The sequence below is a fragment of the Pogoniulus pusillus genome, chromosome Z (assembly GCF_015220805.1).
Source record: "Pogoniulus pusillus isolate bPogPus1 chromosome Z, bPogPus1.pri, whole genome shotgun sequence".
In the NCBI taxonomy this organism is placed as follows: Eukaryota; Metazoa; Chordata; class Aves; order Piciformes; family Lybiidae; genus Pogoniulus; species Pogoniulus pusillus.
The window spans coordinates 9,474,207-9,488,692 of record NC_087309.1 but is presented as its reverse complement, the minus strand read 5'-3'; the positions used below and the strand labels follow the sequence as shown (position 1 = coordinate 9,488,692).

The window sequence follows — 14,486 nt, the reverse complement described above, 5'->3', positions numbered from 1 at the left end:
GGCTTTTCTTGAAGACCCCAGGGACGGTGCCTCCACCACCTCCCTGGGCAGCCCATTCCAATGGGAAATCACTCTCTCTGTGAAGAACTTCTTCCTAATATCCAGCCTATACCTACCCTGGCACAACTTGAGACTGTGTCCCCTTGTTCTATTGCTGGTTGCCTGGGAGAAGAGGCCACCCCCCACCTGGCTACAATGCCCCTTCAGGTAGTTGTAGACAGTAATAAGATCACCCCTGAGCCTCCTCTTCTCCAGGCTAAACAGGCCCAGCTCCCTCAACCTCTCCTCATAGGATTTGTGCTCCAGGCCCCTCACCAGCTTTGTTGCCCTTCTCTGGACATGTTCCAGCACCTCAACATCTCTCTTCAATTGAGGGGCCCAGAACTGGACACAGAACTCAAGGTGTGGCCTGACCAGTGCTGAGTACAGGGGAAGAATAACCTCCCTTGTCCTACTGGCCACACTGTTCCTGATGCAGGCCAGGATGCCATTGGCTCTCTTGGCCACCTGGGCACACTGCTGCCTCATCTTCAGCTTACTTTCTATCAGTACCCCCAGGTCCCTTTCCTCCTGGCTGCTCTTCAGCCACTCAGTCCCCAGCCTATAGTGCTGCTTGGGGTTGTTGTGGCCAAAGTGCAGAACCCTTCAAATGTGGTTGTGGCCAAAGTGCAGACATACTTCATATGAGAAGTGAAGGAAACTCAACACTTGCAGTCCTTTGCTAATTATCATCTACAGTTTGGGAACATAGGTCTGTGAGAAGATTTCATACAGTTGTGCTGGCTGGAGGCTAACTGGAATATTTTAATGAGAGAAATTAGATTATTGGCTGTGAAAGGAAAATAATGGTGATGTCTGTATCACCCATTCATTCTGCTGGGGCATATAAAAACAAGGACAGAAACAAAGATGTCAGCCTCTGCCTGGCTGTTGCCATGTTAACTCTTCTGCCTGAACTTGCATATTCTCAACTAATCATTCTACTTCTAATACCTCTTGCTGACCTTTGCAGCTCACCCTGCACATAAGGGGGATTGTGAGATAAGGGAGAGGGTGGAAAGATGATTGGAAGTAAAGTGGAAAGGTTGGAAAGAAGGTGGAAGGGTGCTTGGTAGCCCCTCCTGGGCAGTTTGGCTGCTAGGAGGGGTTTTGTATCTCTGTATTATGTTTTACTTACATATTACTATATATAGTGGTAAATATATCTGTATCTGTTGTATATATTTCACTTGTAAATTGTGCAAAGCTATCAATACAGCTTCCATCCAGCTGAGTTTAGTCTGGTTGAAATCATGCTGAGAGATGGGCAACACCCAAACCACTACAACAGTATATCACTTTATGTTTAGGATCTGGACTATAAATGGTTTGACTAGACAGGTATATTAAAACAATAGTTTTCTTTTGTCCCCTTTTTCTGTCTTAGTGTCTCAGTTTTTTGGTTGAAAAACTGTTGAGGTTTTTTTTGCATCATTCTCCCCATGTACTCATCACTGCTCAGGCCATATCTTGAGTCCTGTGTCCAGTTCTGGGCCCCTCAATTCAAGAGATGTTGAGGTGCTGGAACATGTCCAGAGAAGGGTGACAAAGCTGGTGAGGGGCCTGGAACACAAACCCTATGAGGCGAGGCTGAGGGAGCTGGGATTGTTTAGCCTGGAGAAGAGGAGGCTCAGGGCTGACCTCATTGCTGTCTACAGCTACCTGAAGGGAGGTTGTAAACAGGTGGGGTTGGTCTCTTCTGCCATGCAACCAGCGCTAGAACAAGGGGACACAGTCTCAAGTTGTGCTGGGGGAAGTATAGGCTGGATGTTAGGAGGAATTTTTGGCAGAGAGAGTGATTGGCATTGGAATGGGCTGCCCAGGGAGGTGGTGGAGGCACCATCTCTGGAGGTGTTCAAGAAAAGCCTGGATGAGGCACTTAGTGCCATGGTCTAGTTGACTGCATAGGGCTGGGTGCTAGGTTGGACTGGATGATCTTGGAGGTCTCTTCCAACCTGGTTGATTCTATGATTCTCTTCTTCATTTAACTACTGGCAGTTAGCCTCTTACTTCTTGGAAGGTTTCAAGCGAAGGTGAATGCATTTCTGTAGAGTGACATAGTCACATTATGTAAGAAGTATAGTTACTTGGGGATTACACTCAGGAAAAAGGAAAAACAGTTCCATTGTGTGGGCAGCAGAGCAGCAAAACAGACTGCCCAGAGAAGTCGTGAGGTCTCTTGCACTGGAGACATTAAAAACCTGGCCAGATTAATTCCTTCATGACCTGATATAGGTGGTCTTTCTCTGGCGTTGGAATTGGACTAGATGATCTTTCAACCCCTAACACTCCATGATTCTGTGAATATCCCAATGTAAGTAGACTTGTGATTTGACCTGCTGCTTACGAAGCCATTTCAAATTAAGAGGATCCATTTTTATAAAAGTCACTTAAAAAGTCTTGTAAACTTCTTGGTCTGGCAGTTGTTCCTGCAGTTGGTTTGTCTGGCTTGTTTTACAAAAGACTTTTAGGTTATTAGTGGTTTCTGCAGAGCTTAATCACTGCATCCTTGCTGGCAAGACAAAAACATCCAATTTCTTGCCTCTTTCTGTTCGAGAAAGAACTTTGCAGAAAGATGATAAAATGTTTTGTCACCTCTTCCCCCTCCTTCTTCATTTGGTGTCTGAAGGACTGTTTCTCTCAGATATCCAAACACCTGTGTCTTCTAACTGCCACTTGGTGTGCATCCTTTTTTTTTTTGTTGTTGTTGCTTTTTTCCCCCTTTTTTTTTCCTCCCCCACCCCCAACTGTTATCTGGAAATGCTGGTAGTAAAGTCTTATTAAAATCTCAATAGTCTTATGTTGCTGCAGGGCAAGAACAAAGTGTGCCAGGGATGACGTTGCCAAGGAGATGCAAAACAGAAGCACTGAACTCAGAGAACAACCACTAACAAGAAAGAATGGAAAAGATACTGGAAAAGCACTATGGAAAGGGAGTAGATCCAGTTACTGTATTTCTCAGTGTTCACAAGTGTCTGAGTAGTTGCCAATTCTAGTGCTGACCTTGAACCCTTGCATTTCCCCAAGCTAATCCCTCTGCAAAGATGAATATATGAGAAGCAGCCTGTGTTTTCCCAGCATTGTATTTCCATCACAACACAATCTTTCCAATCATTTAATCAGACTTGAGAAACTGCAGGTTTCTCCTATTCAGTTTATTACTAAAACCAGTTCAGGAAACAGATCTATTGGTGGTTTCCTGGGATATGGACAGCTGCAGCAATTGCAGAGGACTAACAATTTTCATTCATCTCTCTACTGAACTGTTATCATATAGAAAAGAAAAAGGATGCAATACAAGAAGGAGATTTGCAGACAGCAGTCTCTCTGCATCTTAGTTTTTGTAAATGTCAATAGTTATACCTTGGCTGATAATTAAAAATTAAAAACAAATCTAAAAAAAACCTGTTCCTGGCAATAAGCACATTTGGCTGCAATGTTCACTATTGTTTAGTGGTTCCCTGGAGCTTAATAAAAGTTGTTTGTTTGAATACTTGTTCTTAATTTATCTATAAAAAAACCAGCTATACCAAAGAAATGTTACTTAAGTATTTTAAAGCATTGGTCACTTCATATAGATAAGAAGAATGGCACATACACCACATCTGCAGTCTGAAAATTGCAGTAAGCACATAAATATATTTAAATTAGTTTTCAACTTGTCAAATAAATCAACATTTACCACAACTGCAATATGCAGAATTATGGAGGCACAAATACCCCAAGAAGATTAGCAATCCATTGTTCTTTTTAAATAAAAGAACCAGGAGACAGAAGGTAAACAGATATGCTGTATAAATACCAACTGATTTTGAAGTCAGCAACATCTTCTCTTTAGCTTCCTCCAGTACAGGCATTACCATCATTCTGAATCTGCTAAAAATCCAGCAGGTTGTCTGGCACTACGTTCCCCTTACAGACCATCATCACAGCACTAATAGTGATGGGAAAGAACAGATTGGTTCTTCCAAAATCACAGCAAGCATCCACCCTCTAATGTTCTTAAAGATTAAGAATGTCAGGTTGTCCATGCATCTAACAATCCTTTATCTCCTCAGAAACCCAGCACCATGCATTCCAAATATTGTGTGCATGAACCTCATCAGGTGTATGTAGCCCTGAAGAAGACTGGAATAGAATTCTTTGCAGTTAACAGGTTCTCTGCCTTCTTTAGATGTGAGGGGGAAAGGAGGCAACACCATAAATCCCTGCCTATGGCAGGCGGTTGGAACTGGATGATCTTTGAGGTCCCTTCCAACCTAAACCGTTCTATGATTCTGTGATTCTATTACCTATGGCCCTAGTGATTTTGAAATGTTATTATCTCATCATAGCTGATTGCAGGTATATTCCTGGTGCTCACAATTTTCCAGGCAAGTAACTCTCATCTATGTAAATAACCTTCATTAACCATCAGTAAGCAGTATTATTATCCAGAATATAACCTACTGGCTAACCACAGGCTTAACATTCTCATAAGCCAGTCTCCAGAGATAATAGCTGACTTTTGCATCACCATGAGCACTTTCAGTTATATACTGAAGTAAAGGCATGGCTCAGTGTCCTAGTCCAAGGAAATCCTGAAGTCTGTGCTGGTCAGTTCATGTCTGCAGAAAGGTGCCACCCTATCACCAATCCTTGGTGACAGCTGTTCATGTTAGAAATTCAGGCACATCAAAGAAGTGGAGCATCAACTGCAGCATTCACCTTGTCTTCCAAATCAGTCCTATATAGATTTCTTCACATCTCCTGTGTCCAACATGCTGAGGTATTTAGGTGATTTCTAAGTTTCTCTGATTGTGTTGATGCAATAGCTCTGCAATCAGAAGACAGCCCTCCAAAGAGACACACAGATGACTGCAAACTTTCAAAATGGGGCCTATTTTGAAACTGCCAAAAATGTCACGAGACAGTAAACAATAATAGTATTGATATGGGGCTTGATAATGAGAAATAAAGTGTCCCACCCTGATTAATTCCTAGCAGGAGTCTTTTTCTTTTGGAACATGGAGCTTATGTCAACACCAACAAAACCTGGCACCACACACACACACCAGTGAGCACTGTGTAGTTACAGATAAAATGGGATCAGCACCATGCTAGACATGCAGGACAATAGGACACTCCATGGGCCAAGTGACAAAGGTGTGCAGAAATATAAATAAAAACTTACTGTGTTTTTTTGTAGTTATAAATATTCACGGTAGTAGATGAGCTTGCTGTTACGGAACTTACTGACTTCTCAGCTGAGGAGTGAGAGCTGTTTTCAGATAGCTAGGAACAACAACATGGAATTAATTACATTTTTACCTATAAATCTGCTTGATTTAATAATCAATGAATGATAAATGAATCTGCTTGAAATCCAAAGTCACTGAGGTGTGTATATATATATATATATATGTATATGTGTGTGTGCATATATATATACCTACATATATATATATGTATATGTATATGTATATATATGTCATAGAATCATAGAATCAACCAGGTTGGAAGAGACCTCCAAGATCATCCAGTCCAACCTAGCACCCAGCCCTATCTAGTCAACTAGACCATGGCACCAAGTGCCTCATCCAGTCTTTTCTTGAAGACCTGAAGGGACAGTGCCTCCACCACCTCCCTGGGCAGCCCATTCCAATGGGAAATCACTCTCTCTGCGAAGAACTTCCTCCTAACATTCAGCCTATACCTACCCTGGCACATATATTGGCATGTTTGTGTGCATATTTATATGTGTGCGTGTGTGTGATAGATGGCAGAGCTTCCTCCACCTGTATACTAAGCCAGTGCCATTAATCAAATGTTAAAATGTTACTTTCTAAATGAACAAAATCTAAAAGAGCTCCAGAGCTGATTTGTCCACAGAACCCTAGTATCTGAAAGTTGAGACAGACTGCAGAGGTGTTTTATTCAAACACAGTCAGCATGAGTTTAAAAGTTTACACCACATCAGTGATCCATTGATTTCACTGAAAGTCATAGAGAACTTTCTTGCAAATCATGCAGTGGAATAATTAGCTGCTTTAATTTGAGCTGTAAAAGGATATTAGCCAGTAAAATTACTTCCCTTTTTACCTGAATATGTGCTTCTTCCTTTTTTTCTGGGGGTTGTAAAACAGCAGGTCTAATGACATTCCACAGTTGAGTTTGTGACAAGGATCCTTGCAAAATGCAAAGACAAAGTATTTAAGCAGATAGTTTTTTTTTTCCCAAATCAAATTCACATCTATGTGTCTTGCCTTTTTAGGCTACAAAGCATATTTAAATAACATTTATTGTTGTTTACTTGCTGTGTATTTTGAAAAATTGTAATTCCTTCTAAAATACACAGTTCTGCAGAGATGCCAACCTCTCTTATACTACCAGAATGAAAAGGTAAGGTATACACATACATACACTTTCTTGTACTTGTAAAATACATTTGTGTATATGTTTTCAAATATATGTTTACATTCACTGGTTTGTGTTAGATAAGTCTTCTGGTATTTCAAATTTTATTCTGCACCTGCAGATGCCAAAATGGTTCTTTGCTGCCTTGTTCAAGAGCAGAGTGATAGAGTTAGAAATGTGAAAGTTCACTATATAAGATTATATTCAATCCACTCAGGAATTAAGTAGTCAGAGCAGAGGCTCAGAAGAGAGTTCACAGGATATTTACACCGTAAAAGTAATAACTTTCAAATCTCATAAAGATATTTGGTCTAACAATCAGCATAAAGAGAAATTTGTCTTTTTTATATCTTTTGTATCTGCTAACAACATCCTTGTGGAACTACAGTGAAAAATACTGCAATGACAGTTACCTTCTTTTGAACTTTTGATCAAGTCATGGTTCCTTCGAAGGAGACCTGAGGTCATGAATATGTTATTCTTCTTCACTACAAAACAAGGAATTTAGACTTGGATAATGATTAATAAAAATATTTTAAAATTAATTATCAGATCCTGTTTCTGTCACCTCTCCCTGCTTTATTAGTACCTGATTAATATTCCAACCTATACATCTAAATAAGATCCCTGAGGTAACTCTAACTCTCTTCACTTTACAGGTGGGTATACTTAGGCACAGAAAGCACCATCAATTTTCTGGCTATATCAGAGACAAAAGTGTTTTGGATAGTAATGGATGTTTTGAATCCACAAAATCCTTCTTCAGCTTTGAAAATCCCATGCTGCTCATTTGTAAAAACTATTGAAATGTCAGTGCTATCCAGTCCAGTCTTAGACACCTCTAGGGTGAGTACATGAGGCTGAAGAATGTATGAATAAATAAATAAATGTATGTTGCCCCATTTTGGTAAGAAAGCTTTCATGACTTACTACAGTGATGGCATGGTACCTCTGATGCTTTCACTGTTTTAATAAAGATACAAACACCAACCAGAAGGTGGTGGCAACCATGTACTACATCAGGCAAAATGAACCAAAAAATAGAACAACAAAGCAAAGCAGTCATTGAGCACCAATTTGCCTCAGTGTCCACCAGCAAGGGATCTATCTGCACCACTCAAGCTCCAGAAAACAAAGGTGGGGAGTAGAGAAAGGAAGATCCACCCATCCAACCATCTAAAGAACCTGAAGGTGCACAAGCCCATGGGGCCCAAGGAGATCCATCCATTGGTCCTGAGTGAACTGGCAGATGAAGCTGACAAACCACTATCCATCATATTTGAAAAGTCATAGCTGTCTGGTGAAGTCCCTCCTGACTGGAAAAGGGGAACATTACCCCCATCTTCAAAAAGAGAAAACAGGAAGACCCCAGAAACTATAGACAGTCAGTCTCACCTCTGTGCCTGGTTAAGATCATGGAGCAGATCTGCCTGAGGGCCTTGCTAAAGCTCACAGAAAATGAAGATGACGTGATTGGTGGTAACCAGCATGGCTTCGCCAGAGGTGAACTTGGTGGCTTTTTGTGGTGGCATTACAGCACCAGTGGGCAAGGGAATAGCAACTGATGTCATCTGCATGGATATGTGTCAAGTGTTTCACACTGTCTGACACAACATCCTGGTAACTAAACTGGAAAAATATGGACCTGAGGGATGGATCACTCACAGGATAAGGAATTGGATGGACACCTGCACTCAACTGTATTCTGGGCTATATCAAGAGAAGTGTGATCAGCAGAGTGAGGGAGTTGATTCTTCCCCTCTACTCTGCTTTCATGAGACCCCATCTGGAGTACTGTATCCAGTTCTGGTGTCTCCAGCATAAGGTCACATCAAACTGTTGGAGTGGCTCCTGAAGATGGCCATAAAGAAGAGGACTAGAGCACCTCGCCAGTGGGATCAGGCTGACACAGGTGGGGCTGTTCAGCATGGAGAAGATAAGGCTCTGGGGAGCCCATATATTGGCCTACAAGAAAGCTAGGAAGGGACTCTTTACAAGGGCTTGTAGTGATAGGACAAGAAGGAATGGTTTGAAGCTTGAGGAGGGCAGATTTAGACTGGGTATTAGGAAGAAATTCTTTACACTAATGGTGGTGAGACACTGGACACAGGGCAGATTTAGACTGGGTATTAGGAAGAAATTCTTTACACTAATGGTGGTGAGACACTGGACACACTGCCCAGGGAGATTATGGATGTCTTCTCCCTGGAGGTGTTCAAGCCCAAGTTGAATGAGGAGAATGAGTGAAAAGTGTCCCCACCCATGGCTGGGGGCTTGAAACTAGATGATCTTTTAAGGTCCCTTCCAACACAAACCATTCTATGAATCTATGAACAAAAGATACTGTAATGTACCAGTTAGAACAGAAAATAATCTTGTTCAGTTATTTTAATTTTTAGCTAAGTCTCTTCTAAATATTTGCCCTTTCTGAAGATTATGGCATCTTTGTGCAGACAATGTCTGCATCTGGAAGTGATAATGCTCAATGTTTGCAGTTATTGCCAAGGATTGTTATGCAGAAAGGCTCTTGGTCTGATATAAACCAGTAAAGTACTGCTTGTGTGTCTTGATGGGGGGTGAGGTAAGAGGTCACATTTAGGGAGAGAGGCAGACAGTTCTGGTCACCCTAAACTGAACAACAAGGTCCATATACATCATATTCAGTGTAAAGTTGAGGGATCACAAGTGTTAAGCCTCTTCATCAGTAGTGATGTCTGAGGACTCTGTGCAATCCTAAATTTATGTGCTCCTGAATTTGATTCCAGTCTGCCACTGAGTCCAATCTGGGACTTCCCCTGTGCCTGCCCTGCAGCATCAGTGGTGACTGTGATGTAACTGCCTTTAGGGGACTGGGTTTGATATTGTTTTTGTATACATTTGCATATACATTTGTATTTGCATACTTGGAGAAACTGGCTCATGTCTTGGATAGGTGCACATTTCACTGGCTGAAACACTGGCTGGATGGCCAGGGCCAAAGAATGGTGGTGAAGAGCGTTAAATCCCATTGGTGTCCAGACACAAGTGGTGCTTTACAGCACTCAGTTTTGAGGCCAGTCATGTTTAATATCTTTATCAATGACCTAGGCGAGGGGATTGAGAGCACCCTGTAAGTTTGCAGATGACATGAAGTTGGGCATGACTGTCAATGTGCTTGAAGATAGGGAGGTTCTACAGAGAGATCTGGACAGGCTGGATTGATGGGTCATGGTAAATTGCATGAGGTTTAACAAAATCAAGAGAAAAGGACCTGGGTGTGCTGGTTGAAGGCCAGCTGAGTATGAGCCAGTAGCATGTTCAGGTGGCCAAGAAGTTCAGTATCATTCTCCTGGCCTTTATCAGCAACAGTGTGGCCAGCAGGAGTAAGAAAATAATAATTTCCCTGTACTCAGCACTTTGAATACGATTATCAGTTTTGGGCCCCTGGCTACAAGAAGAGCACTGAGTTGCTGCAGGGCAAAAAAAACTGTTGAGAGGTCTGGAGAGCAGCTAATAGGAGGGGTGATTGAGGAAACTGGGATTGTTTAACTGAGAGAAGAGCATGCTGAAGGGAAACCTTATTGCTCTCTACAACTACCTGAAAGGAGGTTGTAGTGAGATGAGGGTGAGTCTCTCACCCAGGTAACAAGCAATAGGATAAGAGGAAGTGGCCAAGCTGTGTCAGGGGAGGTTTAGGCTGAGTATTTTGAAAAACTTCTTCACCAAAACCCTTGGGCAATGGAAAGGGGTTAATAAAGAGTGTTTGCAATTTGTCTGGTGGCCAGCCTCACCCTACCACTTGACGTCTACATACAATGGCTACTTTTCATTGCAGAAAGAGTGTGGTTTGTTGCTATAACAACCTTGTGTCCCTTCTAAGACTGTTTATAGACCCATTATGTCTGTATCTGTCAAGGATCTGTCCCACAGAGTATAATTCAAGACCATTCCGTTGTTCCCATTGGTGGTAAGTGGGACAATACTTCTAGGGACACTGGTAAGTTAGAAGACAGGCTTCTAGGATGGAAAATTATATTCCTATGGCAACTATCACCATTAAACTGCAGGCAAACTAATTTGTGTAATTACTTCAACTCCATTCTGTTTTTCAAGTATAATTTGTACCATACCATGTAAATGCCTGTTTGAAAATCATTCAGATTCTTCCCCAGCACTGCAGTATTTCCTAACAACAAATGCAACAACTGTTTCTGTTGAACTGCCAGTACTCCTCCTAATGTATGTTTTTTTCTCTTGTCCAAATATTCCTGTCCAGCCTATTCCAATGCACTCCAGCTCTGTCCTGGAGAAAAAAAAAAACCACTTCTGTACACATCTTTATTTTAGTCAATACTTACTTTTCTTATTTTCTTATACAAACATCTTTTTGTTTGTTTGTTTACCTTGTTTGGTTTAGTTGTTCTTGTTTGTTTCTTTAATTTTAAAATTACCTGGCTGGGAGGGAGGGAAGGTAGGAAGGACAGTAAAGGACGATGACCTCCCTCTTTGTGGACTAAGAGTTGCATCTGAAAGGATAAGAGACTGAAAGTTATCTTTTGTTTAGAGACAAAAAAAAAAACCCCAATTGATTTTAAGGTAGGCCAATCTGATGTCATGCCTTCATTAGTAATAGGATAAATTATTATCTGCTAACTACCAGCTTCTTTTAATGGACTTCTAGGTTCTGCCAATACTGCTGAATCAGAGAAGTGTCTGTGACCAAGTAGCAAAGCCTGGCTTGAGCATACTGCTTGCATCTTGGAGGCTGCCACTTGGAGATGTTCAAAACAGAGCTAGGGAGTGACTTATCAGTTAAGCAGTGTGGACAATCACTCTAGCTTCATCCTGCTCCATGTTTGTTTGGTGTTTTTTTTTAATAAGTACAGTCTAAAATTTCTAACCTATCTATGTTTTTCTTCTGTATAATCTTAATGTAATTTTTAGAGCAAACCAAACCTTAGCTTATCTTAAATCTTCTTAGCTACATTCAGGTGTGTCACAGGACTGGATAAAACAAAACACAGTATACACATTAATGCCCAATCTCAGAAACATCTTTCTGTTCCCATCCATATATTAAATAAACATTCTAAAAAACAGATCAGTCTTTCTGCACAGTAGCTCAGTGACTTGTGCACATTTCCCATGGAAGCAATACACAGTCCTTGAAGGGCTTTCCAGGTCAGCTGTTAGTTGGATAGAAGAAAATGCCCTTCTAGAAACTGTTTTACATTTTCAGGGATTGCCTAGGGAACACTGAGCTTTTCCATGAACCAGGGAATCACATTTCTTCCCAGTCTTCCTCTTCCCTTGACTATGTCAGCAATTAAAAAAAAATAGAAATAATTACTTTTGTTACTTTATGTAATGTTATGTAAATGTGGAAAAGTAATAGATTTTAACTTGAAATTACCAGCGAGTTTATACCAAGGTTTACATTTCCATGACTTGCATTTCTACAGTTTCTTAGGCAGGAAAATTCCTTCTCTTCCTAACCAGATGAGAATACAGAACTACAATAATTAAAACATGACTGAAGTTAAACATGATACCTGTGTTAGACTGAGAGCCATACTTCTGCAAATTAAAAGATGATGATCTTGCACGCTTTCTGGAACAATTATTGAAATCTAGAGAAAAGTAAACAATGTTCTGCAGGGACAGATTTCTGGACAGCCATGATATAAAACCAGCACTCAAACACAATAAATTCTAGGAATGACTTAAAGAAACAGCTTTGTTGCCATACCTAAAAACAAGTGGTCCTCGGAATTTCAGACAATGCCTAGCACAAAGACCTAGGGACTCTTTGTTTCTACTATGTTCAGGGGACTTAAATTGAGTATTTAGTCCATATTCCCTTGGCTCAGAAGGCATTAAGAATGAGAAGTTATGTTACAATGTAGCCTAAATAAACAGAAGATGGCAGCTAAGAGCTCATGCATCTGATGAATACACTTGGCTACTTTCCAGGGCTTCTGGAGTTTGGCTTTCTGATAAATATGACAGATGAGACAGAAGAATTCTTGAGGTAGGACAGAGACACATAAATGAGAACACAGTAGGTGGCTGGCTCTGCAACCTACATAGTCTTAGTCTACTGACAGGTATTGGTCCCCATTCATGAAAAGAGTCCAAATACCATTCTCACAGACATCAGTCAGTTGTATAAATAACTTAGTTATCACAGTGTTTCAGTGAGGTAGTTATTACCATTTTCAGATTTACGATCTGGGTCTTCTGCAGGCCTCTAGAAAAAAAAAATACATGTGGAAAGGTCAAGGAGAATAGAATAGAGCAGCCAATATACCAATACAGCATACATGTATTAAAAGCAGTTTTATTTCTAGTTTCTACTTTTTTTTGTTCTGTTTTGAGATCATTTCTTTTAAGTCTTAACCTGGGCTGAAATACCTTCTTACTCCTAAGGATCATTGTTATAAAAATCCCATATTAATGCTAGGGTCATTTTTATAGATCCTCTTTACTCAGCATTCTTTAATCAATTAAAAAAAAAACAACAACACAAAACCAACCAACAACCAAAAAAAACCAAAACAAAACAAAAAACTCAGACAAGCAAAAACATACGCAAAAAAACCCACCCCCCCAAAAAAAACCCAAAAAAACCCCAAACAAAACTACACCACCAAAACCAAAACTAAACAAAAAAGCTTTTTACCTTTGAAGGTCGGTCCTTGTTTTCAAACACAAATGTTGGCTGGGTAAGCACCAATCTCCCTGGAAAACAGAAGACATTGTTTCTGCAGTTTGGCCACAACAACCCCAAGCAGCGCTATAGGCTGGGGACTGAGTGGCTGGAGAGCAGCCAGGAGGAAAGGGACCTGGGGGTACTGACAGACAGTAAGCTGAAGATGAGCCAGCAGTGTGCCCAGGTGGCCAAGAGAGCCAATGGCATCCTGGCCTGCATCAGGAACAGTGTGGCCAGTAGGACAAGGGAGGTTTTTCTTCCCCTGTACTCAGCACTGGTCAGGCCACACCTTGAGTGCTGTGTCCAGTTCTGGGCTCCTCAATTCAAGAACGATGTTGAGGTGCTGGAACATGTCCAGAGAAGGGCAACAAAGCTGGTGAGGGGCCTGGAGCACAAATCCTACGAGGAGAGGCTGAGGGAGCTGGGCCTGTTTAGCCTGGAGAAGAGGAGGCTCAGGGGTGATCTTATTACTGTCTACAACTACCTGAAAGGGCATTGTAGCCAGGTGGGGGGTGGCCTCTTCTCCCAGGCAACCAGCAGCAGAACAAGGGGACACAGTCTCAAGCTGTGCCAGGGTAGGTATAGGCTGGATGTTAGGAAGAAGTTCTTCACAGAGAGAGTGATTTCCCATTGGAATGGGCTGCCCAGGGAGGTGGTGGAGGCACTGTCCCTGGGGGTCTTCAAGAAAAGCCTGGATGAGGCACTTAGTGCCATGGTCTAGTTGATTGAATAGGGCTGGGTGCTAGGTTGGACTGGATGATGTTGGAGGTCTCTTCCAACCTGGTTGATTCTATGATTCTATGATTCTATATACAATTCTGTAATAGCACTTCTCAACCACAGTTCTCTGAGTGCTGTGCAATAACAAACAGGACTCTATCCCTTTGTTATGATATATAACTGATATACAGCACAATCCATACATTAAAAAAAGCTGGCATACTCAAGTCTGTCCTGGAGTCCTGTATACCCCTGAATTGCTCTCCCTCTGTGGTTTGAATGGGAGAGGGAAAGGCTCGAAGAGACCTGTTTCCCCGCCCTGCAGACGTGAAGAGAGCGAGCAGGGGCCCTTCTGGCATGAGGGGTGCTCCATGCAGTGCCCGTGCTAGAATCGGGCTGGGGATTGGCTGTGGTCTTCGCGCCTATGAAGTGGCAACTCTGCTCTTTGTCTAGGGAGGGTATAAATATTGGGGGACTGCCCACTCTTGGGGTTCCTGCCTTAGAGATCATGCCTGTCTGAGCATTCCTGCCTGCCTGAGCATTCGTGCCTGCCTGAGACTTCTCCCCCCTGCCGGACCTGGATAGATTCTGCAGCAGGAGCCCCTGGCGCTCTGCTCCTATGGAAGGCTTCCCACCATTA

The 14,486-nt window shown here is 41.8% G+C and overlaps 1 protein-coding gene across 1 annotated transcript in view; it reads right to left on the bottom strand.

The window, feature by feature from the left end:
• RANBP3L (RAN binding protein 3 like) overlaps nt 1–14,486 on the bottom strand; it is a 69,901-nt gene that overhangs the window by 37,190 nt on the left and 18,225 nt on the right. The window contains exons 2-8 of the mRNA XM_064140489.1: nt 13,097–13,155; nt 12,628–12,664; nt 11,967–12,044; nt 10,866–10,940; nt 6,849–6,923; nt 6,121–6,206; nt 5,213–5,313 (exon numbers count right to left, since the gene is read on the bottom strand). Of these exons, the coding sequence (XP_063996559.1) occupies nt 5,213–5,313; nt 6,121–6,206; nt 6,849–6,923; nt 10,866–10,940; nt 11,967–12,044; nt 12,628–12,664; nt 13,097–13,155 (511 nt within the window). The remainder of the gene's footprint in view (nt 1–5,212; nt 5,314–6,120; nt 6,207–6,848; nt 6,924–10,865; nt 10,941–11,966; nt 12,045–12,627; nt 12,665–13,096; nt 13,156–14,486) is intronic.